General features: G+C 51.8%; 1 protein-coding gene across 2 annotated transcripts; it reads right to left on the bottom strand.

Annotated features, from left to right (window-relative positions):
• Nucleotides 1–26,721, bottom strand: ALLC (allantoicase). 2 transcript variants are annotated; one of them, XM_045788910.2, is made up of 12 exons: nucleotides 26,007–26,721; nucleotides 17,669–17,763; nucleotides 15,249–15,299; nucleotides 12,169–12,256; nucleotides 10,883–11,008; nucleotides 9,648–9,727; nucleotides 8,608–8,740; nucleotides 6,053–6,208; nucleotides 5,609–5,682; nucleotides 4,320–4,428; nucleotides 1,036–1,160; nucleotides 1–360 (listed from the first exon to the last, which is right to left on the bottom strand). In XM_045788910.2, exons 2-12 carry the CDS (start codon nucleotides 17,756–17,758, stop codon nucleotides 154–156), a joined length of 1,239 nt encoding a protein of 412 aa, XP_045644866.2. In that variant the 5' UTR covers nucleotides 17,759–17,763; nucleotides 26,007–26,721; the 3' UTR covers nucleotides 1–153. The 2 variants fall into 2 exon arrangements, with proteins under 2 accessions (XP_045644866.2, XP_045644868.2); XM_045788912.2 differs by lacking the exons at nucleotides 15,249–15,299; nucleotides 17,669–17,763; nucleotides 26,007–26,721 and adding an exon at nucleotides 13,320–13,592.
• Between the last annotated feature and the right edge of the window lie 38 nt (nucleotides 26,722–26,759).

The raw sequence follows: 26,759 nt of genomic DNA on the forward strand, positions 1-26,759 counted from the left end.
TCAACCTGTGAGGGGCCTCTTTATTAAATCAGCAGGAATTATTGTGATCTTAGAGTCATTGCTAGAAACCTCTTAAGTTTTAGGTGTTCAAAACACTTCAGGAGAAGCAGAGGACTGCGTCGTCCTGTAGGCAGCGCTCGGCCGTGTGTGGAGTCAGAGGTTGGCTCGGAAGCCCGCTTTCACGGAGAACCTCATCATGGGCTTCTCGCGGGGCCGCAGGAGGCAGATGGAGCTGGGGAAGCCCTTGAGCCGCAGACGGCTCACGCCGCCGTCCGGGGAGATGGTGAGCCTCGCGTGCGTGATGACGTCCTGGAGCTCCAGGGTCAGGCTGTCGAACAAGTGACTTTTGTTGGCGGAGAGCTGAAAGAGAGGCAGGGGAGGCATCCTTGTTTAACGCAGCGCAAGGCCCACCGAGCTATCCACCCGTGTGGACTCAGGGCCCGTGAACCTGACGGTTATTCACTGACAGTAAGTTGGCTCAGCACGGGGACAAGCTGTCGGGATCGCAAGCCCGGGGACACTGACATGAACACTCGGGTCCATGATGTTGATGTTGGTGGTTCTTAATAGTTAATGAAGGGGACACACTGATAAGGAAAAGAGAGTAAGTGACCTCCCCGAGGTCGTCACCCCTCACTAACCCGCAAACGACCATCTTTCCACTGGATGGAAGAGGACACTTCTAGAACGTCTCAGCATCCATCGCACAGGAGGACACGCTGTTATAGCTTTAAATATGCTACTCATCCCTTCTAAAAAGCTAAGATACTGCAGAAACATTTTCCATATATATATGTACGTATGTATGGAAATGTGTATATACTCTTTGCACACGATGATTTAAAACAAAACTTGGTTGTTAGAAATGCAAAGGTATGAAGAGCTAGAGCCCGTGTTTTCATGACACAAATGCAGAGATACGGTTTTTAGAAGCTCGTCCGCGTTACTGCCAAGCCGATCAGAAGGTTTGGGAAGCGAATCTGAGGGACGCGGCCGGGCGGGGACCAGCTGCACAGCTCCCCATGGGCTCCACACCTTGGTGACTGGCAGCAGCGGTTTCCACTTCTGGCCTGGAAGCTCCCACTTCTGCTTGATCATGTCTTCTTCCTCCTGGGTCGTCAGGATACAGCCGTCCAGCTTACAGCTGTCGGGAGAATTGCCTGTCGGAGCAAACGCAGGGTGACTCTCTCTGCTCTGTTTGTACTCAGCACTTTGGCTTATAGGGTCTTGGACTTTATCATCGAAGCAAAGACCCAGCAAAGAACAGATTGTTCTCTCTGCACAGAAGCAAAGGTGTGACGTACGTGAGAGAAGGAATGCAGCCCGCTGCGATGGGGCTGGATGGCCTGATGAAATGCAGGTGTGTGTTTTTCAGAGGAATCCAAATCGGCCTGACAGACAGCATCGGCTGCATGTTTGGGTTTGCATGTGCGGCATTTAACCGTGAAAGCTGAAGGTATCCGATAAGCACCCTAGATTGCAGAGTTACGTACTTGCATGGGGCCGTGTGGCTCGTCTGAGCCTATTCTGAAGCTGGAAGATACTTCCCTTACGGCGTCATATTTCGTCACATGAAGTAAAGAGAAAGACCGAGCGAAGTTAACCAGTCAGTGAGCAGCACCAGCCCAAGTGCCGTGTTCCAGGTGTGCTAACTGCTCCCTGGGACAGACACAGGGTCGCGAGTCTCTCTTCTCTCTGGAATTCACCAGGGTTGTGCCCAGTGGGGCCATGCTCTTTGTGGGAGAACTCCTTCAGGGATCCCCTAAGACTTTAAGATCAGCAGAGGAGGGCTTGCTGATAAAGAAGCTGACAGAAGGGGCGCCTGGGTGGCTCAGTTGGTGAAGTGTCTGCCTTCGGCTCAGGTCATGATCCCAGGGTCCTGGAATAGAGCCCCACGTTGGGGTCCCTGCTCAGTGGAGTGTATGCTTCTCCCTCTCCCTCTGCCTGCCGCTCCTCCTGCTTGTGCTCTCTCTCAGAAAAATAAAATCTTAAAAAAAAAGAATCTTAAAAAATATATATATGCATTTTTCTCATGCCCCCTCATGAGCTGTAGCTCATCTCTTAAAACAGTGACCTCCAAGGTGGGTAAGCACGCTCCTGGGTGCACACGGAAACCCAAAGATGCAGGAGGACGACATTAAAGCCACTATTTCTGTTCTGTTTCTCTAATATGTATACACATGCATGCATATCGATTAGGCTTGTGTATCTGAGATGACAGCTGGGTCCTGGCACGCCCCACAGTCCTCGATGTCCTCACATTGTGATGCACGGAACCTAGAGAGCAAAGAGCCGCGAGCTTCTGACGGTGCAGTCCAGGCACCCTGGACGCATGGACTAACTGCTTGTTACCTGGTTTTAACCAAACTATCACTCACCAAATTAACAAGTGATTTTAAACTATCCATGAAGACACCCATGGATTAAAGATACCTCCAGAAATGCAAGCATCTGCAAATCACGAGAAAAAAGCAGAGCTGTCATCGCTGCTGACCCAGGATGAGCTCTTCGTCAGCTGTGTTATTTCCCCCAAAGATACAGATGCACTGAAAAGAAGGGGCACATGCACCCCAATGTTCATAGCAGCAATGTCCACAATAGCTAAACTGTGGAAGGAGCTGAGATGCCCTTCAACAGACGAATGGATAAAGAAGATGTGGTCCATATATACAATGGAATCTTACTCAGCCATCAGAAAGAATGAATACCATTTGCATCAACATGGACTGAACCGGAGGGGATTATGCTAAGTGAAGTAAGTCAAGCAGAGAAAGACAACTATCATAGTTGCACTCATATGCGGAACATAAGGAATAGTGTGGAGGACCACAGGGGAAGGGAGGGAAACTGGGAAATCAGAAAGGGAAGAGAACCATGAGAGACTCTGGACTCCGGGAAACAAACTATGGGTTGTGGAAAGGGAGGTGGGTGGGGGGAGGAGGTCGCCGGGGGATGAGCAGTAAGGAGGGCACGTGTTGTGATGAGCACTGGGTGATATACACAACTAATGAATCGTTGAACGCTACATCAAAAACTAATGATGTGCTATATGCTGGCTAGCTGGACACAATAAAAAAATAAAAATTGAAGAAAGAAAAAAGTGAAAACGGTGACCTGACAATCAGATATAAAATAGTCCTCCAGAAATGAGTCACAATGATCACTACTTCTTCAAATAATTCACTTAAATCCACCACCGCTGAAGAAGATCTTCCAATACACACTGTGTCCTGGTCGGGTAAGTGAGTGAGGTCACAGCGACCCGCAAGACTTTAAACATCAAGGCACCCAAAATGTAAGTATAACCTGCCACCGTTTCCCGACAACTGAGCAATCACGAGACACCCAATCCGGAACGTATGAAAATGTCACCCAACAGTTACACAACTTAAATAACCACTCTCAAACTTTGTCGGTATCATGACACATGTATACATTTCATAAGAAAGTAGGTTTTGAGTATCGGGGGTGCTTGTGCAAATATTTTTTACTGATGGAAGGGCATGGTTTTGAAAATGTGTAGCTCCCTGCCTTAAAAGTCCAGTCTGGAGCGGAGATGGTCACCCCCACCCAATCTGCTTCGTCCGCCTCCCCCCAGTAAGAAGATGCCATGCAGTTCTTCTCATGTCGTAACCAGAGGGTACTTCACGCTCTTTCCAAGTGGGATCGGGGCCCCTAGTGTAAAGAGTCTCCACAGAATTCCCTCTGACTTTGGGGGGTCATCCAGTTCAACTCTGACATTTTATAAAGACGAAAAGTAGGGCACCAAGAGTTAGAGGAAGTAGCTCAAAACCGCACATCTGTTGAGGGTAAAAGCTGAGTCCCAAGCCCACCATCCTGAGCGCCCGTCCACAGGACCCGAGCCCACCATCCTGAGCGCCCGTCCACAGGACCCGAGCCCACCACCCTGAGCGCCCGTCCCACAGGACCCGAGCCCACCATCCTGAGCGCCAGTCCCACAGGACCCGAGCCCACCATCCTGAGCGCCAGTCCCACAGGACCCGAGCCCACCATCCTGAGCGCCAGTCCCACAGGACCCGAGCCCACCATCCTGAGCGCCCGTCCCACAGGACCCGAGCCCACCATCCTGAGCGCCAGTCCCACAGGACCCGAGCCCACCATCCTGAGCACCAGTCCCACAGGACCCGAGCCCACCATCCTGAGCGCCAGTCCCACAGGACCCGAGCCCACCATCCTGAGCGCCAGTCCCACAGGACCCGAGCCCACCATCCTGAGCGCCAGTCCCACAGGACCAGGACCACGTGATCTCAATAATCAGCCCACTGCTTATATGCATTTCCCGACAGCCTTACACTCACCTTTAAAATGTGTTGTATCAATTTCTATTTGAGTTATGACTCCAGGATGTGCCAATCGGAAAACTGCCCATTCACAACCCGGAACAAGGAGAATGCCATTCTCATCACACTGGAATCCAAAAGGAAAAAGAACAAAAAGATAAGCCAGCTTGTCACCATTTGAGAAACTAATTCTGGAAACCAGTAAGTGAAAAATGTTGACATGTATTTATGAAATTCCTTATATTTCTTACTATAAAAGAGTGTTTCCTAGGCCCTGATATGGACTTGTGAGCTTATAGGGTAATTGTTAAGTTTTTATAAATTTTTGATATGATTTTCTATGTCAATTGTAAGGTCTTGTGGGATGGGACCTACAGAAGGGTCTGTGTCTAACTGAGCCCCCAGGTCCTCTGATCAATTTGTTTTGACTTTTCAAAGTAGTTATGTTCTGGTCAAATCCATACCAATATGTAATCTGCTCCAAACACATTGGTTGACATGAAAACTGACCCAAGAAAGGCGTGTTTACAAGCAAGTTTTCAGTGGGATTAACACATGGAAAGGTGTTTTGTTTTGCTTTTGTTTTGACTTTCACATCTCACATTAGTCACTGACCAAACTGAAGAACTGAGCCATCTCGGAAGTCCCCAATCTGTCACACGTCCACACAGCTGGTCTCATCCAGGGACACACAGGTACCAAAAATGATTAAACTGCTGTTTTTTTCTCCAGGTCAACAAACAAATTTATCCATGGGTTTTCTATCATTAAATTGTAGATCCTCATTTCTTTATTAATGAAATGGGGTGGGGAGCACCTGGGTGACTCCGTCAGTTAAGTGTCTGCCTGCAACTCAGGCCGTGATCTCAGGGTCCTGGGATCAAGTTCCACATCAGTCTCCCTGATCAGATGGGAGCCTGCTTCTCCCTCTGCGCCACCCCACCTCTCATGCTCTCTCTCAAACAAGTAAATAAAATCTGGAAGGAAGGGAGGGAGGGAGGGAGGGAGGGAGGGAGGAAGGAAGGAAGGAAGGAAGGAAGGAAGGAAGGAAGGAAGGAAGGAAGGAAGGAAGGAAGGAAGGAAGGGAGAAACAGGGACAGTGTGGGGATGCGTTAGAGTGGCTGGTGTGGCCAGCATGGGGGCCTTCCGGGTCCTGCCGTGACGATAACGAGGCATCAGGGGATCTGGAAAACAGGGAGAACTACTTCTGGAACATTGCCTGAGAGGTTTCTGAAATAAGCATTTCCTTGATGTAAATTTAAAACAAGATCTAGAAGACTTGATTGTGGCTGGTTTGGACTTCTTACCTCTAATACTGGCGGCCTGTCCAGCCTTCTCGCGGTCTCCCAGCCGTCTGCCATGGACTTGGCCTTGCCGACTCCTGCCGAGAATGACATGGTTTAATGGGAATGGATTTTATCTTAGATGTGAGAGTGAATGCGTTAGTGTCATTAAGTCACAGATCCCATGTGTCTGAGCATCGCTACACAAATCATTTTCATTCACCTTCATGTTTTGGTAAATTCATACAGCCAGGGGGTTAGTAAGTTTTACTTCTCCGTTTAAGCCAAAGTTAGGGAGGAACATTGCTGTTGATTCACTTCACGTCGTAGAGGCATCAGATCCTGCATAGGGGTGGTTCACCCCACCCTCTCCTGTGCTTCCTCTCAAATCATTCCTAACACATGGGGTGCTTCGTGCTGGAGCCCAGACACCCCAAGTAAAGGCCAGCTCCCAGAGCATCACCTTACCTATCATATTGTTTGGATGCCCAAAGTGAGCATTGCTGTATCCTACACAGGCACCCCCGTGAGCGATGGCCACTAGGTCAAATGGTTCTTTGGGGTCAGTTGCAGTCCAGTCTTTCTGTCCAGTACCGTATACTCTAAGACGTGCGATTCCACCATCTGAGAAGGAAAGAGGCCGTAGTTATTTCTTACTTGGAAAGGTGGCTGTTTGTGGGTCATAAACGACAAAGCCCTCCACAGCCTGCCTGCTCTGTTCTCAAATACACCAATCCTACTGCCCCAGGGCCTTTGCACCTGCCATTCCTTTCCCAGCTCTGCAAAAGACCACTTGATGTTCTTAGGTCTCACCTGCAGTGTCGTGGTCTCAAAGAGGCTTTTCCTCTCAGTCTCTAGCTACCTCCTTCCAGGTCTGCCTGGCCCTGCCTGATCCCCCCAGTTGGTGTACCGTCCTCTCCCATATTTATCTGAGCTCAATTCACAGTCTGAAATTAGCTTGTCATTTTATTTGTTTAAACTGGTTCTGGCACATAGTAGGTGCTCACATTTTTTATTGGATTAATAACTCCAAGAAGGTCAAAAGGCAATCAGGAGATTTACCATAGATATAATGTTTGATGCCACAAATTAGCATTGCTAAATCCTACACAGACTCATAGCAATGTGATTGAGAATAGAACAGACAATATTTACAAAACCAGATCACGTCTGAGAACCACAGCAGCCAAGATTCGATCTGCAGAGCAGAGAGTACCTGCCAACATCAACTCACATTATCTGATTCTAATAAAATTAATATCTTTATTTGTTTGGGCAGTACTTCCTGGAAGATGGGAGCAAGCTTTGTATTTATAGCTTTCTTCATGAATCCGAGTATTCTACTGAAACTGAGCCCTATATAAGTTTTACATGAAAAATTTGATGAAACTGAGTGATCTGAAAAAATTTCAGTACAACAGTCTTGATATTAACAATAAATAAAACCCGACTGTGTTAGCCTAAAACCCTAAAGTGTATCCTAGAAGGAGTACTTCAACAGAAGCTAACCTGTGAGCACCCCTGCTTGGGTTCACTGGACACGGTGGTCCACTTTGATGGTACAGAAGATACTCGTCTCTTGAGTGCAAAGCTGACTTGATGTTTTTTAAAAATAAGATTCTTCTTTACAGAGTTAATATCCAGTCTCACTTTTAATCAAAACTATCAAGCGTATTAGACACGCCCCTCCATGCTCAGAGTGTGACTCATGTAAAGCAACCTGTTGCCACCTGTGTGTCCCGTCAGGGTGTCCTGCTGCTTCCTTCCCCTTTCTTCTCGGACCCCAGGAGAAAATATCTGTAAATCATATATCTGATAAAGGATCTATATCTAGGATATATAAAGAACTCTTACAATTCAATAATAAAAAACCAAAACCTAACTTAAGAATGCAAAAGACACTTTTCAAAAAACACGTTTACATACATCTATACACATACACGTGTATATATAAACATATTCAAACGGCCAAGTAAGGAACTGAAATTACGCTCACCATCATTAGTCATTAGAGAAATACAAATTAAAACCACAGTGAGATACCACTTCACATCCTCTGAGATGGCTACAATCAAAAAGTCAGATAATATTAAGTGTTAGCAAGGATGTGGAGAAATTGGAACCCTTCACACTGCTGGTGGGAATATAATACGGTGCAGTCATTTCCGAAAACAATCTTATAGTTCCTCCAACAATTAAAAACATAGTTATCATATGACCCAACAATTCCGATCCTACATCAACACCCAAAATGAGAACCTCATACAGGAATATTTATGGCAGCATGATGCATAGGTAGCCAACAGGTGGAGACGACCCAATGCCCATCAGCTGATGAACTGGACAAACAATGTGGTTTACCTGTACGATGGAAAAGAATTAAGTACTCCTAACAATGCTACGACAATGATGAGCCTTGAAAACATGCTAAGTGAAAGAAACCAGTCACAAAAGACCACTTATATGAAATGTCCAGAATGGTCAACTCTGTCAAGACAGAAAGCAGATTCGTGGTTGCTTAGGGCTGAGGAAGAGAAGGGTTGATAGTAAGGGGATGGGATTTTCTTTCTGAGGTATAAAGCCTTCTAAGATTGACTGTGGGGATAGTTGTACATTGCTGCATATTTCTGTAGACTTTAAACCATATACTGACGTATACTATAAAGCACTGAACTTCAAGTAGGTGAATTGCATGGTATGTGAATTACATTACAATAAAGTTGTTAAATAAAAGAAAAAGACGATCCCTTGCACATACTGCTTGGTCTGCTAGCGCGCCCGGCGAAATGGAAATCGTCAGGAGATATTTAACCTAATACAGCTCAGTTCCATCATATCCTAATTGACCTGATGCTTTTTCAAGAACTACCAGTGGATGGTTGGGTTGGAACGAGAATTTCCTAGAGCACAAAAGGTGCAAATTATAACCCTAAAATGTCGGAGCGATGAGTGACTTCACTCTGAAACATGCCCACGCTAAGTAAAGAAGCCACGAACGGCAGATGGGTCCACGTCGTATTTACCTGGGAAAATGTTGAGTCTTACGTGACTCCATCTCTGCTGGGAATTGACGGGAAAATAATTGTGGCTGGAAGCAGGCTTTCCTGGTTTAAGCTCTGTCATGGGGACCAGGTAATTCCAGTCATCGGACTTCAGCTAGCAATAAACATAAAAATGTTAGCAGTGGCCCCAGAGAACAGTAAATTCTCTCATGCTAGGGTTCATGTGGGGCCTACAGGATAGAGATACGTGGGAATGAAAATTGATGATGGGTGCCTAATAAAATACTTTAATAAAAATACTAATAAAGATTAAGTCCCAGGTTTAATAAGCAGAATAAAGGCCTGAGGGTTTTTTCATCCTGATCAAAACAGTCACTGGATGACGGTGGCAGAACAGGCAGGGGGGTTGGAACAAAGACAAGGTCTGAGATTCCCTCTGGGGCATCTCAGGAGAAACCAGAATGGTGATGTGAACATTCAGTAAAAACCAGGCCACCCCCATGGACCCTGAGACCTGGGGTCGATCAGTTGACCTGAATATTGTGACTATTTCCTCTAGATCCCTGCTCTCAAATTGTTGCTGTTAACTATTTTGCAGTCTGTTATGAGCAACACTTTTGTAAAACACAGTATAAATTAATTACTAGACAAACTTTAATAAAGAAGAATGTACCAAAACACAAGCCCAAGTTGTTTGTTTATCAAACCCATCAGGCACGAAGTTTGCTTTGTCAAACCGCTGTCTAGAAAGTACGTAAACTCCTACTGTGGGTTTCTGTATTTAGCTCACCAGGGCAGCGTCCTGGTCATCAGGTGAGCACGGGTAAGCAGGGGGCCCCGAGACGCACTACTCTAGACCTCCCATGGGCCACGGCATTCCCTCGTACAGGGGTTGCATGAACCATTCACAAGGCATCTGCAAAGTCACGCTGGGCCAGTAAGTGAGGGGACGTGTACTCGGGTTGCATGTCCCAAAGAAGCAGCCTCGTGGCCAGGCACACAGAGCGGTTCCCTCGCCGCCCCAACCCCATGACAGGCCCCGATCCCGTTGGCAGGCGCACCTCGGCAACAGCCTCGAACTCCTCCGGGGTGGCCGCGGCTCCCGTCCTGACTCCTCTTTGTGGGATTGCTGGTTGTTTATCTGAAGGTAGATTGACCAATAGGGTTACGGTTCACGTTCGAAATCAAAGAGAATATACTCTCATCGTGGGCCGTATGCTCATTTTCATTTCGCCAAATCACCCCAGAGATAACATTTCTTAAGTCAGAGTATCAGATGGTCAAAGCAATAGGCACACTAGTTGAAGATCCTCGATGTTTAAAACTCTAAGTAATTTCAAAAACTCCTGCAAGACGTCCGGTAGGACATTTGCTTGTCAAAATGGTACATACCATTTCCAAGTTAAGTCCAACTGCAACAAATGTATCAGGACTAGAGTTTTTAGAAGTTGGATCAATGGAAGTTCTGGAACATTGCCAGGCCAGTTCCAGAAGCAGGACCTCCCCCAGGGCATCTTGGAATTAATATTTGGACGATACCTCGGACAATTGCTGGGCTTGCGGAAGGAACCTTACTGTGTGTCCTTAGTCATTTCCTGCCTCCAGATTAGGGTCTCTCCATCACCCCCTAACTTTTCAGGTTCCCTCGCTGTCCTCAGGAGCAGGGCCCGTGCTTCCACAGAGCCTCGTACAGGGCTGTAGACGCAGAGCTCTCAGTGTAAATTTGCCAGCTGACATGACGTATCTTCCCTAAGTACGTGTATGTGCACACACGTGATGGTACCTGTCCTAAATAAAAACGCTAGGACCAGCTTCAGATTGTGCCAGTGGGAGGAATAAAAACCCAGGGCTAACTTAGAGAGCCTGATGATTCACGCGGTCCAGCAGCCCACGTGAAAACCCCACGGCTACTGCATCATTACGCATGCGGCGAGAGCCAAAAAGAAGCCGATGCCACCCCTCCAGAGCTGGCCCGGACCCGCTCCGCACGGTCCAGGTAGCCCGCTCCCTGCCGCCCTCCCCTGCAGCCTGCTCCCCGGACCGCACGGCGCCAGGAGGTGTGCCCCTGGGTGAGGCCTGGAGAGTGTGAGAACAATGAGCTCTGCATCTGGTCAAGCTAAAAATCAAAATCACAGAGCACGGCATTGGGAATCCGAGTTCTGCAGCTCCGTGGCAGTAAGCGGCCTTAGACAAGTCGCTGAACCTGTCTGGTGGCAAGTGCACGTCAGGGGGCGCTGCGGGACAAGCCCCACAACCCCGCAGTGCCCGTTCTGGGCGCCGCTGGTTCCCAGGGCACCTTCTTCCAAGTTTGCTGCTTGAATTGACATTCGAGGAGCGTAATCGCCCATGAAGTAAGAAATGTCCACATCGAAGCCTCGGATAACGCCTTGTATCCCCAGCTTGACGACGCACCAGTCGTGACCTACGAGACGTGAACAAGGACGTCGCCGTCAGGTTTAACTCGGCAGACAAAGCGTGGGATTGAACAGAACTGAAATGAGAACAAGCAGTAGCTCCCTCCTCCCGCCACAGAAAAGTGCACATGGGTTAACTTTCAGCTGTGACTTAAAGATCTCCTATAACGTGGCCATGCGTGGCTGCCGTGCCCCACGAGAACCCGTGTTCTGGTCACAGCAGGACATGCATAGGCCTTGCATCCAGGGACACCTGATTCCGGTTCCAAAGTGAAAACTGGCCTCTCTGAGCCTCGTTTCTTCAACTGCGAATCAGAGGAGAGATCAGCTTCCAAAAAGGTCAAGTGTGACTGTGCACAGTGTAGACGAGACCCCGCCCAGCTCAGCAGGCGCTCAGTGTGGACCTGGGCCTCCTGGAAATGCTCACCGTCACCTCAGGCCCTGGGACTTCCCGTGGGGCCCCACCCAGCTCGCCCCCCTGCGTCTGCTAAAGCCTGAGACGTCCCCAAGTCGTCGGTCACCAGGTAGTTCTTGGTTCCTTGAGTCCGAAGAAGACCCGCCTTTAAATGCCCAGACGCACCGGAATCTGAGCATGTCTGGAGTACCTCAGAAACACCCAGTATCTCTGTAATACTTAAGACAGACCCCGAAAAATCTAGTTATTAGCCTAATGCTGGATTCATTTGCTTTCACAGGCATTTTTTCAACTTTAAAAGGAGTATTTTGATGGAGCCCAATGAGTAGCAATGAAAAGTAGATTGTCGGGTGCCAGGAAGCGTGTGCAGTGGCAGAGGGCAGGCCCGAGTCCAGATGCCGGCTCTCCTCACAGGGGACGTGACCGGGGCTGATGAGCGAGGCTGCTTCCACAGCAGCTATGTGGGGATAAGCGCACCTGCCCCAGGATCGCCGCAAATGCGCCACACCACGTGGGGAGGTCCGCACCGCCCCCCACAGCCTCACCGACACTCGTCCCCACAGTGTGAGCGCCCTCCTTCCCCCCTGCTGCACACAGGACCCCTCCCTACGCCCTCAGAGCCTGACGTTCAGAAGAGCCATCCGCGATACGGAGCTTTCCGAGGGCCCGGGACAACGCTGACCCACGACATACGCGGTCTTTCCGACACCCGCGTTTAAGCTTCACCGCAGTGAAAGAGCGAGAGCTCCGTACCTGGAATCCTCTTCCTTCTGGTCTCCCATCCATCCATCCACTTCCCAAACTCAGTGTATTCGTGTTCTCTGAAGCTTGGGCTGTCGCTCTAAAGCAAAGACACATGGGAGTCGGGCGTTAACAGCATGCGAGGGCCTGGTCTTCCAGCATGTCCACGCCTGCCTCAAAGGGACAGGTGGGCCGCGTCCGCAGGGACCCTCCAGGAATCCTCGGTCGGCACAGGGGAGTCTGCTACTACGGTCACACACAGGGAGCCCATTCCAGATCGCGGGGCACCTCCTCATCTCTGTATCACCTCCAGAGAAAGAAATTCCGCATCTCTGTGGACCTCAATACACAGAATTAACTGCCGATAGCAATAGGGGACGCCCCATCACACAGTTCGTTCTGCGGCCCCACAAACCGCACAGCTCCCCACTGCAGCCCACGTGCATCCCGAAAGGAGCAAAGTCCGAGAGGACAGATTTCCCAAGCAACCAGAAAAGACCGCTTAACAAGGCATCTGGCCAAAGGGTCTGAGGGTAGGGGGCGCTTCAGCGGGCCCAGTCGAACACTTACACCCCAGCCCTCGGAGCTGCTCTGCGGCCACCGGGGGAAAGGGGCTCAGCTCAGCCCCTTATCAGCCCCCTAGACAAACAGCTGAGCCCCGGCTGCTTCATCCTGAAGAACAGGGATGGCGAACACGTCCCTTGCAGGGCTGTTACGAGGTTGAAATAATAGTCACGAAAGCCCCCATCAGAAGTGTAGACTCAGAAATTGTTCTGTGCCTGGTGGGTGGCCAAGCTGGGGAACATTTTCCCTTTTTACATCAACTCAAGGACAAGGAGGATCGCATGTTTCTGCTTAGGAAAAGCTCCCCAGGGGCGCAGAGGGAAAGAACAAAGTCACGGACACACGGTAGTGGGACCAGGCTGGGCCCCCGTGGAGCTGCTATGTGGGGCACAGCCGAAGGTCCACACGTGCTCAGGCTCAACGCCTGACTTCCTGTGCCTCAGTTTCCTTGTGTGTTAAAGGCAGATGATCCAGTGCCGTGTTCCTTCTGAGGCCATGGCAAGCATTAAAATCTTTGGAGCAGTGCCTGGCACATATTTGTTTAGCATTATTAATGCCCAAGTTGGTGGCTTTTGAGTTGTGTTACAATCCAAACACACCTTAAAGACAATCTCAACTCAGTCTTTCCCGTGTCGGTAGAGGACTCAGAAACTGCTGCAAACCCAGCAAGAGAAAAGGGGGTGCGCCCCCCACTGGAAGCCCAGCTGCTCGCTCAGCCCCAAGCTTCCTGCTGCTCAGTGTAGCGTGGGTGGCAGGTGGCCCGTGCAGGTGCGCTGTTGCCACGGGTGCCGTGGCACCTGGATCAACATGGAAAGAAACACACGACAACTGGAAACTTTCACAAAAATGAGGATAAATCCGTTCATAAAGAAAGGAACACCAAAGCCCCATCCCGGGGTAAACCCACGCGTGAGCTCAGCCCCACACACGGATGTCGATCGTGGGTAAAACTGAACCAACCTAAATGTGCATCGGCTCAGGAAAGGGTCCCGGTGGGATGAGGGACTGGGTGGTGGGCGGTTCGGGGCCCCCGAGCACCTCCCCTCGGCATGGGCAGAACAGGTGACACGTCACGGAACGTTAAGTACTGCGTAAGAACATGTATACAAATCGAAAAACAAGCAGCAGTCCTACTTTCTATATACGGACACATTTCCTGAAAAGTGTGATATATATTAGAAATGCCAATGTCACGGTAGTAATTCCACAAAGGGAAGGAGTGGGTGGGCATTAAAGCGGGTGGTGAAAGGGGCTTTGGCTTCATCTGTGATTTTTTTTTTCAGAAAGGAAATGTGTTGATACACACACACGCATATTACAGGATACATGTACACACGTGTGTGCAGATGTGTGTATAGAACATACAGAGACACGAGTATGATGTAAGAAAAAGGCCCCACTCCTTGTCGCACCCACTTCGCAGACAGCACCTCACAGACAGCCACCCTCACTCTCCGGTGTGTTCTTTCTGAACGCTGTGGTCTGTATACACGCCACGCGGAACCTCCCGGGGCCGGTGTGCAGAGCGCTAGCCTATTCTTTCTCGTGGCCACGTGGTATGCCACATCTAGAAGCTCATATCGTGGCTCTTTAACCAGTTCCCCATCAGTGGGCATTTAGGTTGGTTTTGCCCCTCCGGACAACACTGGAATGACTGTTTTCTGCATATTTTTGCCTACTTATGCACGTGATATCTATCTGTGGAACAGCGACGTCAAGGTGTGTATGCACTTAAATTTCCTATAGACAGACATATGGTAGAATGGTAAGAGCTTTGACATCTGTTAGCTGTGTGACCTAGAACAAGTAAATCAACGTCTCTGGTCCTCACTTTAGTACCATTTTCTCTGAGGAGTAAGTTAATACAGATGAGAGGCCCTGCACATGCTCTAGCCCTGGCCACCTCCTGCCCAGGAAGAGTAACCCTGTCACCAGACTGACCAGATGGCCAGTGACCCCACAGAGGACAGCATGCTGACCGGCAGGCAGACTCGCTGTGGTCACACTCGGTGTGCGTGGGTGTGAACTCTGAGCGCACCTGTGCTTATCCGCCCACCCGCATGAACTCACACCCCACAGCTGGTGTGACAAGGTCGCAGGATTCCAGCTGAGGCTCCATTTCTTCCCTCTATTTGTCAGAATGTTCTGGGGTTTTCGTTCAGTTTTTGATAAGCACATCCTACACTTTTGTGTTTAGGCAGGTAAAACATTTTCCAGACATTCGCGATGTGTGCCGGCACAGAGCACAGATTACAAACTCCTCATTAGACAGAGGACAGACAATATACGAGGATCTCAGTACTTTCGCCAGAAAGCAACGCGACCCCACATCCCCGTGTCGGGTGCCCGTCTATCTCCAGCATGTCTGGGCATGAGCGGGAGCTGGTTTCTACGTGTTTCTACTGTTCTAACGTGCTATTTCACCGGGACACATTACAGGACTCCCGTCCCAAATACTCAGGTGGATTTTAACTGCACAGTTCGCTGTCTACCAACACTTCGCATTGCAGAGTGCTGATTTACAATACCTTTATAAGGTTTTCCGCAGGAGCAAAGAAGTCATCTGTCGCAAATAAAACCTAGAAAAAGAAAGAAGTCAAGATAAAATAACCATAAATTAAAACCATTTTATTTCATTCCCGAGTGAAACATTACAAGACGCACTAAAAAGAAACGCGGAATTGCCAGGGGACAGCAGCAAGAGGCAATTAACCCACGATGCTTGTGAAATGTCTAGACTTCACCGTCTGCCTCCTCAGTCCTTCCCTTCCAGCCTGCGTTCTTCACCCCCTTTACCGTCTGGATGAGGGGGTGCTAACTTCTTATGCTTGGCAAGAAAATACACCAACTCTCCTTTTCACGAACGGAGGACACCAGGCGCTGTGATTCTCTCATGAGCAGAGCGATGGCCCACACACGCCACACTGGGCCACCCCTGTGGTTTGGCCAGCACACTGAAGGAGGCCTAGTCATTTATCAACCAAAGCAGGACATTTTTGAGAGTGAGGGGGCTGCTGCTGATTATACCAGGAAAACAGGTGTAAAGTGGATTTTCTGGACAAAACAGGGTGCTGTCGGCCCTACCGTCACCCAGGACCCAGTGACGACTGCAGTGGGAGGGGCGTCCGGCCTGGTGTTGGGTGCTCCTTTGTTACCCTTTCAAGTCCACGTGTTCAGACGTGGGCGAGGCTGTGCTCATCCCTGCGTGCGTTTGTGTACACGGAGGAGGCTATGTCAGGACCTTGTCGCCGACAGCTGGTGTCAGGAAGCGCCCAGCAGCTCGGCCGCTGGGTCGGGCTTCACGAGCACAGCGGCTTCACGGAGCCGACACTAAACCTCAGAGAGCAGGAATCCGCGGAGGGCGCGCGCAGAGCGCTGGGTCCGGGCGAGGCTACACTCTGCTGATGTCAATAGCGCTCCGGAGAACTTAACGACCGGCTCCCACTGCGGCCGAGCGACTCCCGGTCGGCAGGGGTTCACCCGGGCAGCAGTCTCGGGGGAGAAGGGGCATCTGCCCCCGCCTTGGCGAGGCTCTCCTCGCGGGCGGCGGGCGAGCCCCGCAACAGCCCCTGGACACCAGCCATCAGAGAGCCCGCCTTGCCCGCCCACGCCGTGCCGCTGCCACCAGCTACAGGGACCCAAGCTGGGAGGGGGCACCTAGCTTTTGGCTGGAAGGACTGATTCTACGAAGAACAGCCTTGGAGAAAAGGACGCCTCCCCTAAACCTGGACTTTCTTTCTTTCGTCTGCCCCTCGCCCGGAACGATAGTGTAATTAAGCTATCATTGGCTTGGGATGGGTTGTTCAGGAGACATTATCCCGCATGCTGTTGGCTTGTGAAATATTATTATTAGAAATGACAATTTCACACAAATCCGTGTGAAATAAATAATTAGCGAAATAAATAAATAAATAAATAAATAAATAACCGCAGTCTGAGCACGGTTCGCCTCCAGTGAAACACCTGGGCACTGAGCCCAGCCCAGAGCCTACGAGGCAGGGCGAGACCTTGCTGTTTCGCAGCTGCTAGCTGTTTGGGAGGCAGAGTGGAGGGGAGTCGCTGCTGTGTTGGGGTTGACCTGCCCCCTGAGAACGTGTCAGGGCACAGCACAGGTGAGCGGACCCATAGGAGTCCCTCACTGTCCAGATCCTTCACTGGCTCCTTGGCAGAAACCCTCACACGGCACATAGGGCCTTTCTGACCTCGCGAGGCTCATGTCCCCCAACACCCGCTGATGACTTCCAGAAACACTAAACCAGCGGAGCACGTGCTCTCCCCACCCGGTGTCCCCCTCCGCCCGGCATCTCAACTGAAACGGCCCCTCGCCCCTTTGCCCTGCCGGCTCCCCCTCCCACTTGAAGACTCCTTTGAGCCTCACTCACCTGGACAGCCTTCCCCAGCCCTTCCCACCCCACTCAGCTGCCCCCAGTCAGAGGGGATGCACCCCCCCCAGCACCTGGCCTGGCCTCCAGGACACCCAGGACTTGACTTCCACATCTGTCTCCCCGCTGGAGCACAGGCGTCTTGAGGGCAGGCCCAGGTGCCTCCCGCCTACACCATACGGAGCCCCTGTGGGTCGCTGGTACTCGGTACCCGGCACCGTGCTGCTACCCCAGCCCCTCGCACGGTGTTAGCCAGTGTTCCAGGTTATTCCCGTGCTAACGCGTGAGGACCGCTGATCTACACTGTGAGAAAACACACGGCAGAGAGAACCCTTCACACAGTTGCAAACTGTCTTTTTGTTCTAAGCTTAAGGCAATGCTGCTTTTGCTAAAACAATCACCTATTTTTTAAAAAAATTTTGGAAGCCTTTTGCAATAATGGGCTTCCTTGAGTAGACTGAACCTTGAGGCTGATCCTTGCCGTTGTCTCCAGGTTCCCTGCCGTGGGGGAGGTGGTCCGCAGCATGGGTATGCGGACTACTGTCTTCCATGAGATCCCCACTCACCTTTCCTCCCACAGACTCAGACGCCATGTCAGTCAGCTGGGTGAAGTCCGGATACCTGGCCAGTCTTCCCTCCCTGGGAGAGTCAGCCATGCTTCCTAGAACAAGAAAGGACGCTCGCTCAGCCTCGGGTGTAGAGGGGGCAGAACCCGCGTGAGCGAGCAAGGCCCTCACCCCGGTTCCCAGGCCAACAGCCAGATTGTCAACCGGTTGTGGCGGGTACCCCGCCAAGGGTCCCTTCAGGTGACTTCGCACGAATGCCGTGATCTGGGAGGGAATGAGAGCGTGGTTTCCCTCTGAAGTATGTACGCACAAAATACCACTCAATACACAAATCCTACTGCCTCAAACTGCAATTTTATTTTATTTTTTAAAGGGGAAAAATATTTTAACTTAGAAAGGAATATTTTGTTTTTAATAGTGTTTGGATCCATTCAGAAAACACTGAGCAACGAAGAGCAGGCCCTGGCTGGAAATGGGGTATGAAGGAGAGTGCGTGCCCTGCCTACAGGGGCTCCCGCACAGGGGAGACAGACGCCCCCAGACGCCCACGCAGAGCCATGTTCTGGAACCATCCGAGACTAAAGCACAGAGGTCCCTCCATCCAACAGGAGGCGGGACCATTTGTCATATCACAAGTGGGGCTAACGTAACTTAATCCAACCCCCACCCCGCACCCTTATTTTGAAGCTGAGAAAGCAGAGATTTGGAGAAGACAGAGGCGTGGACGGGGGAGTCAGGGCTGGCCTGGAGGTCGCCCCACTTGTAAACCAATGGATGTCCCCTCACTCCTACCATTTTTCCTACCCCTCATGGTGAGAAGAGAAAACCACACAAAAACTAATATCTCACTAAGAATATTCACAATAGAAGAAACACAGTCAATGGACATGAGAAGTTAACTCTCCCTTGAAATCACAGGACTATAATCATAAAATGACATTTTTCCTTATGACACTTGTGGACACTTTTTGTAACAAACACACCCCACGACCTGCTCTCAGGAACATGACCTGGGGTGACTTCTGCAGTGATTAAGCGTAACTAGGAAAGAGCAGGCAGCTCCTCGCCATCGGCCTCTGCTCAGTCCTCCCTGAGCTCTTCACGCCGGGGGGTCCCTGGCTCTGCCGAGTGTCCCCCTCCTCCACACTCACCCCGGTGACCTCACGCCATCTTCTGGCTCCTAACATCACCCACATGCTGATTGTCCCCAAATACATATCACCTTCCAGGATTTTCACCTGCCAACTCAAGCTGTCTCGCCGGGATGTGTGACTGCGTCCCGGGGCCAGCGTGCCCCCCACACGACTCCTGCCCCACCCCCGGCGTCCTCACCTCCCCTGGAAGCACCTCGTCCTCCAGCTGCTCAGGCAATCTCGGGGTCACCTCTCCTGTGTCTCCTTTTTCCCTTAGACCTCGAATCCCACCTATCAGGACAATACATCTACCCTGAAGTTGGACCCAGGCCCCTGAAACGGTTCATACATGGCATTTCCTGCAGAATTACCCGAGGAGGAGGGAAAGTGCGTAAGGGCGTAGATGAAACGAGGCTGGCCGCGGCTCCAGGGCTGTTGTCACTGGTGATGGCACACACACGAGGGGTTCAAATACATTCATCTACTTTTGCACACATCGAAATCTTTCACAATAAAATTATACATATTATATGCATTATCCATACACACGAGAGAGAGATAACGGGGCACGGGGTGGGGGGACGCAACCTCATCTCTCTCCTGGATCATTAACACACCCCCAGCTGGTCCCGCCATGTCCACCCGTCCCTCGCTGCAGCCGTCTCCCCCCGCAAGACAGCAGAGCGAGCTTGGGCAAACTAGAGTCAGCCTGTCAAACCCCTGGTGTGAATGATTCCCCTTCCACCCAGAGTGAGAGCTGGTGTCCTTCAAGGTCCACGGGGAACCCCCACCCTGCACTGGTATGGGTCCACTGGTATTTCCCTAGGACGTGCAACATGGCCCAGCACGTATGAGATTCTTAATAAATATCTGTTAAGTACCTGAGTGAACGAGTAATGTTTTCTAACTCATTTTGTGTTTTAAAATACCGGTTCCCTAATTGGCCTAAAATCTTCCTGAGGAGGAAATTGTGCAGAAGGATCTGCTAACGTTTATCATAAGTTAACAATAATGTCACGCACGGTTCATGTATTTTATCTCTTTTAATCCTCAGAACAATGCTGAGATGTCGGTATTATTTGCATCTTACAAATGAAGAAAGGCACCTTTGAGAGGTCGAGTGAACTGTGCAGACCACACAGCTGGAAAGGGAACCACGTGTCCAACCCAGACACACCGAGCTATGATTGATGTTTGAAAGCCTTAGCACAGTGTCACGGGGATGCGACGGACGGGTGGGTGAGGTCATTCCGCAGCTGTGTGTGCAGTCCTGTGACAGTCAGGCCCTGAGCCAAGGCTGGGATGACACCTGCGCCTCAGGGCTGACGGCGGAGGGCAGAACACAGACACAGAGCGGGCGGTGCCGGTGATCAAGACTGCAGGGATGTCCTCACAGCACACCAGGACCCTCGGGGGCCCAGGGCTCCCTCTGGGAGCGGACACCCGAGCCGGCCTGGGGGGAAGGCAGGGCAAGGGAGACACGCAGGAGGAGCTGGAGGACATTCGTCCGCACCTGCACCGTTGGACCTGGAAGCTACAAGCCATGCGTGGCTCTTTAATACATCTAATAATTTAATTATGTAATTTAATTGTAACTAAACAAATAATAAAATAAACAATGCCATTTTCTCTTGTACTAGCCCCGTTTCGAGTGCTCAGCAGCAGCACGTGGCGTCCGTGGTGGGTAGCGCGCGCCCAGAACCTTCCAGCACGGAAGGCGTCACATGACTGTGCGGGAACGCGCAGAGCTCCCCTGCACCATCGCGCAGTGCTCTGCCGACCCCGAAGCACGGGGCGGACACGCACCCACACAGCCCGGCGTCTGCGGCTTCTGCGCGGCCGGGCAGCTCGGCGACGCGGACACCCCGCGAGTTTGCTGCGTCCTGGCTCAGGCTCACGGCCTCTCCGGCAGCCGCACCGCGCTCAGAACCGCAGAGCTCGGGGCCGGCCCGACAGGTGCAGGCCGGTCACAGACGGCGGCCTGGCCACGCCCGCAGGTCCCTTGGGCCTTCCCCCGACCACAACAGCCTGTGTCCTGGACAAAACCACACAGCGCCCGGCCAGCCATGGGTGCTCGACAAAGCCCTGCCGCATATTTAATTTGCTTAGATAATCACCAGACATTTGATTTACCTGGTCATTCTTTTGAAAAGCCTCCATTTTTTCCCAGGCATTTGCAGGGAGCTCAATGTGCACCAGGACGGAGCATGCTAACGTTTTGCCGAAGTCAACAACGGAGAGTCCCTCTCCCAGCTGCCCAGTTGGACGGAAAAAGCAAGGTGTCATGGCAACGCGGGGCCTCGTCATCCTGCCTCCCTGTTGGCCAGAGAGGCGCGGGAAGGGGGGTGTTCTTTTCATCCTTGCTGGCTTTGATCTTTTTCTTCGCTGTCCCCCGGATGACCTCCACCAAGCAGGGCACGCTGCCCCCGTAGACCGGAGGCTGCAGAGTCAGGGAGAAGGAGCCAGGCAGACAGGCATTTTTTTTTTTATTTTAATGTTTTTTTATTATATTATGTTAGTCACCATACAGTACATCCCCGGTTTCTGATGTAAAGCTCGATGATTCATTAGTTGCGTATAACACCCAGTGCACCATGCAATACGTGCCCTCCTTACGACCCATCACCAGTCTATCCCAGTCCCCCACCCCCCTCCCCTCTGAAGCCCTCAGTTTGTTTCTCAGAGTCCATAGTCTCTCATGCTTCATTCCCCTTTCTGATTACCCCCCTTTCTTTATCCCTTTCTTCCCCTACCGATCTTCCTAGTTCTTATGTTCCATAGATGAGAGAAATCATATGATAGTTGTCTTTCTCTGCTTGACTTATTTCGCTTAGCATTATCTCCTCCAGTGCCGTCCATGTTGCAGCAAATGTTGAGAACTCGTTCTTTCTGATAGCTGAGTAATATTCCATTGTATATATGGACCACAACTTCTTAATCCAGTCATCTGTTGAAGGGCATCTCGGCTCCTTCCACGATTTAGCTATTGTGGACAGAGCTGCTATGAACATTGGGGTGCATATGGCCCTTCTCTTCACTACCAGACAGGCATTTTGCACGTTTTCCAAGGGATTGGTCTCAATGCCGGGTTTTTCGTGCTCCCACCCTCTGAATCCTGACACTCAAATGTAGACAATCAATCATTTCGGCACTTCTTAAAAACAAACAAACACTCCCTTCTGCAAATGAGTGTTTCCATTTGGCAAATAAACACCTGAGAAGCTCCTCTCGAGAAAGCCTTCGTCGGGGTCGCAGTGCCCTCCATGGCCCAGGCTGCCGCGCAGCAGGACCTGTCCAGCTCCGGCCTCTGTGGGGGCAGCACGCAGGGGGAGGCCAGACCGCCTGCTCCTCAGACTGCATGAACACGCTTTCCTCAAGCTCCTTAAAATGCACGTGCATTCGTTAAAAAGCACCGCAAGACGAGGTTTTTGGGGCCCATGTCCATTTTTCCAAATGAACCCTAGGGTTTGGACACATCTGTTTTCACTGGCAGAAGTGAATTCGGTTTGGGGCAGGGATTTCTCCGTGGGCTCCTTCCTCGGCCTCCCCCCGCCCCCACGCCCTGGCCTCCCCCCGCCCCCCCACCCCGGCCGGCGAGCTCACCCAGAGCTGGGGCGCTGTCAAGGGACCTGCACGGCTGCCCCCGAGACATGGTGACTTAGACACTTCATCCCTCTCTCGCTAAAGCTCCGTTTGTGGCTGAGCCCCTGCTCCTGCTTACAGTGTGTTTTGCGGAGATAAAGGGAAAACAAAGAGACCTTTGTAACACTCCGCAGAGGCACCACAAGAGACAGATCTGCAAGAGGCGTGAAACCCCCTATACAGTTTCACGGAAATAGCAGAGGAGGGGTGGGTGCGGGTGAAATTCAGCAGCAGTTTCCTCTACTGCTGTGCACACCCCTCCCCATACTGTGCACAGAGGTCAGGCCTGGCAGCAGCAGAGACCATCAGTACTCGGTCCTAAGCGTGCCAAAGGCAGAACACCGGTCGGGTGTTCTATGGTTGCACCAAGATGGGAACCATCTGTCACACGTATGCAAATTTAAATCCAATGAAATATAAAACTCAGTTTCTTGGTGACACCAGCCACATTTTGTGTGCTCAGAAGCCAGGTGTGGCTGATAGCTTTTGCACTGACAGCACAGAAGAGAGCGTTCCATTGCTGGAGAAGATTCTAGCCAATGGTGCACATTGCAGGGGAGCACCATTGTGTTAATATCCCTTTTTATTAATTTAGACACAACAGTCAATGTTCGATCATGGTCTCAGAACTCTTCAGCGACCTATCATCAGTGCAGGACCCCGTGACCATGTGACTTCACACACAAAGGGGAAATTTGCAGATGTGATTATGTTTACAGATCCCAAGACAGGGAGGTAATTCTGGATAATCCAGGTGGGTCCCGTCTGCTCACATGAGACCATCAAAGCAGGGACCTTGCTCTGGCTGGAAGCGTAAGAACCACAGGCAGAAAGAAGTCAGAAAGAATCAAAGGTTTGAATCATGTCCGAGAGAGAGGAGGTCCCTGCACACCGTCGCGAAGGCCCGCGGGCAAGGACCATCTCACACCAGCAAGGAAGCAGGAACCTCGGTCCTACAACCACAGAAGCGGGTTCTGCCGCCCCCTCCCCGGAGCCGCCTGAGAGTGAGGCCCGGCCGGCCGGGCGGGACGTCGACCGCAGAAACCCAAGCAGAGAAGTCAGCCGAGCCCAGCTGGACTTCTGACCTACAGAGCGTAAGGTAACGAATCCGTGGTAAGGCGCTGAGAACGTGTGCCCCGGCACTCACACAAACCCGTATCCGCTCACTCGAACTGAGCAACGGAGACAGGCTACTGTCACCAAAGAGGTGGGGCGCTCTTTGAGAGAGAAGCAGCATTTCAGCTTCTGGGAGAGACGACAAAGCCCATCGGATCCTTGAGGCCAGAGGCTGTGGCGGCATCAGCTGTGGCCGTTTTAAGGGACACGCAGAGGTGCACCTGGGACCCTCTCTGGAGCCGCTGGGGACCCCAGGCCGAACTGTCTGTCTGGGAGAACCCAGCCCCTAACCCTGCAAACGCCCGGCTCACCGCTCTGAGGCTGCCCTGGCCTCCCAGCGGGTCGAGCCCAAGCAGCACCCTCCCTGGTCGGCTGGAGGCTTGTCTGCCAAGACGGCACCTCCACGAAAGGTCTGGGTCTGGCTGCAGTTGGGTTCCTGCCACGCTTTCCATAAAATACGCCTGAAAGCGTGAGACGGGCGCTCGGAAGACGATGGATGTCTTCAGCCCCAACCCACATCTTCACACCTGTTCCCCTGCCTTCCTCACGCCAGCTAGAGAGTTACCTGTGATCCTGCCCGTTGCAGAGAAGCCCAGAGAGGCAGAGAGCTTGCCCAGCACCACACAGCAACGAAAGGGGAGGGGACGTGTTTCAAACAAAACTTGGGGTGAAGTCACAGTCCCAGCCCTTTATTAACTATGAAGAAAACAGCCCTGTCTTCACTGTTTCCCTGGGAGCCACATACTTTATTATGTGTGTTCTCCAGATAGTCTCAAAGGCCATCCTATGAGAAGTGTCTCCACCCCTGGAAAAACTGTGAGAAAGAAAACAGAACTACCGTACGAGCCAGCTCTCACACTGCGGGGTATTTACCCGAAATACAGACACCCTCGTTCAAACCAGGATGTGTGCGATAGCCGAGGTACGGAAGCGGCCCACGCGCCCATCGACTCATGAATGAATAAAGAAGATGTGGTGTGTAACATAATGGACTATTACTCTCCCCAAAAAAAGGATGAAATCTTGCCATTTGCAACGACATGGATAGGCCTAGAGCGTGCAATGCTGAGTGAAATAAGTCGGTCAGAGCAGGACAAATACCATATGATCTCACTCACGCGGAATTTAAGAAACAATACAAACGAGCAAAGGGGAAAAAGAGAGAGAGGAAAAGCAAGAAACAGACTGTTCACCACAGAGAACACACTGACGTCACCAGAGGCAGGGTGGGGGAGGGGGAAACAGGTGATGGGGAGCAGCGGGTGATCTACGAAGGGCTGAGTCACTACATTGTACACCTGAAACTAATACAACACTGCATGTTGACTTTACTGGAATTAAAATTTAAAAATAAATACTTTTTTTAAATGTGCCAAAGAGAAGAGGGGACCCCTCCCATGCGGGTTCCGGGACACTGACCACAAACCCAACAGCCTGGGCTCCATAGGACCCTCGCGGGCTACGGGGAAGCGGGTCGCCTGCCTGGCTGTGGGGGTTCACGGCTCGGCGACTCTGGTGGCGTGGGCTCCCCACACGCTGCCCATCTCCCTGCGGTCAGCTGTGTTCTGCGGTTCGTATCCGCGGGGGAGCCCAGGTCTCCGTGGAGGGAGGGAGGGCGCCGCCGCACCTGACCTCCCTCACCCAAAGGCCACCTCTGCCCGCACCACCTGTGGCGTCTACTTCCAGGTCTGTGCGTTTAAGTGAGTTTGTCAACAGTTCTTTGCAAGGGAACAGGATCCCCTCCGAGGGGGGGCAAGCCATCAATGTGCCACAGCTTTTACTGAAAATCGCCCGGATTCGTCAGCAATGAGGAGCCCGAGGCTGGCTTTCCCAGTGAGAGGGGGCGATCGTGCTCTTCCTCGTGGAAAAAGTGTAATCTTGAGATTTTATACACTCAAGGGTCGTTCAAGCTTTCTTTTTCCCTTTGGGATTTGCCTTCAAATAAGAAAAGACACGCAGAGCGTGTGCAGGACTGCGGGAGGGTCGACCAGCAGGCCAAGCTCTGCCCGTAGGAGTCCCGTGGGAGCAGGCCCTCTGCGACCCTTGGTGACCTGCCATCACCGGTGGGGACTCCTGGTGAAGTCTTCGGCCAAAAGTACGAGGTTTTCATGAGATAAAAGAAGTTTATTCACATTCGGGACAAACCCAGACGGAGTTTCGGCAGCGCCTGGTGTGAGGCCGGCAGGCCGCAGGCCGCAAGCGGTCACACGCGCGCAGGCCTGGCTGTGAGGGCGGCCCTGCTGCCGGACACAAGCTCACTGCACCCCCAGGCCTCGCTCTGCCGCGTCTGGGTGAAGACAAAGTCACACGACTCACAGAGTGGGGTGGAGGAGCAGGAGTGGGGAGCAGGGCCCAGCCCGGCTCCTCCCCGGGTGTGGACTCTGGAAACACCACCGGCGTCCCCGCCCCACGCCCGCCCCGCAGTCGCCGCTGGGCCCCGTCCTCACCTGTCCGCGCTGTCAGACGCTCATCGCGCTCCGAGTCTGTCCGCCACCGTGCTTCTGGCAAGGATGCTTTAAAATAGGAAACTATGTATCAGCGGCACCGCGGCCTCACCCAGGAACCCGCAGTTCCGTGTTCAGGACTGGATTTCTTGCTCCGCACGAGCCAGCCGAGCTCCCATGCTGCTTGCGTGCCAGCCAGGAGAGAGTCTCTAAGGGCCTCCCCCACCAAGACAGAACTTGCCGGAGACTGGCCGTGCCTCTGTGATGTCACAAGGGCTGCGGGGAGAGGGCGCTGCACGGTGGAGTCTTCAAGCCTTGTGGGGGGCCCAGAGCCGGGCCCGACCCCTCCCACAAAGCTAGCCACCACCATCCCCGGGCCGGGCCCGAAATCCCCACCCCCCTCCAGCCGTCCGCCCAGTCTCCTGTCTGGGAGCCTCCCGCAAATACATAGCTCTGCGCACCCCGCACCGTTCTAGAGAAGACGACCTCTGGGGGACTCGACAGAGGGATGGGCCCTCAGCCCCACGACGATGCAGGTGCACCCGTGATTTAAGGGGCTCCGTGGACCTTTTTTTTTTTTTTAAGATCTTATTTATTTCACAGAGAGAGACAGCCAGTGAGAGAGGGAACACAAGCAGGGGGAGTAGGAGAGGAAGAAACAGGCTCCGAGCAGAGGAGCCCAATGTGGGGCTCGATCCCAGAACACAGGGATCACGCCCTGAGCCGAAGGCAGACGCTTAACGACTGAGTCACCCA

This window comes from Ursus americanus, chromosome 7 (assembly GCF_024610735.1).
Source record: "Ursus americanus isolate L20-20 chromosome 7, mUrsAme1.1.p, whole genome shotgun sequence".
Taxonomy (NCBI): domain Eukaryota; kingdom Metazoa; phylum Chordata; class Mammalia; order Carnivora; family Ursidae; genus Ursus; species Ursus americanus.

What these genes read in the sequence shown, in the direction of transcription:
- ALLC (XM_045788910.2), bottom strand. Translation starts at nt 17,758, where the DNA reads ATGGCTGACTCTCCCAGGGAGGGAAGACTGGCCAGGTATCCGGACTTC. An exon ending in AAGACTCAACATTTTCCCAG is followed by an intron (nt 6,209 to 8,607) that starts GTAAATACGACG and finishes TTTCCTTCTCAG; the next exon opens with ATGGTGGAATCGCACGTCTT. An exon ending in TGATACAACACATTTTAAAG is followed by an intron (nt 1,161 to 4,319) that starts GTGAGTGTAAGG and finishes TTGCTCCGACAG; the next exon opens with GCAATTCTCCCGACAGCTGT.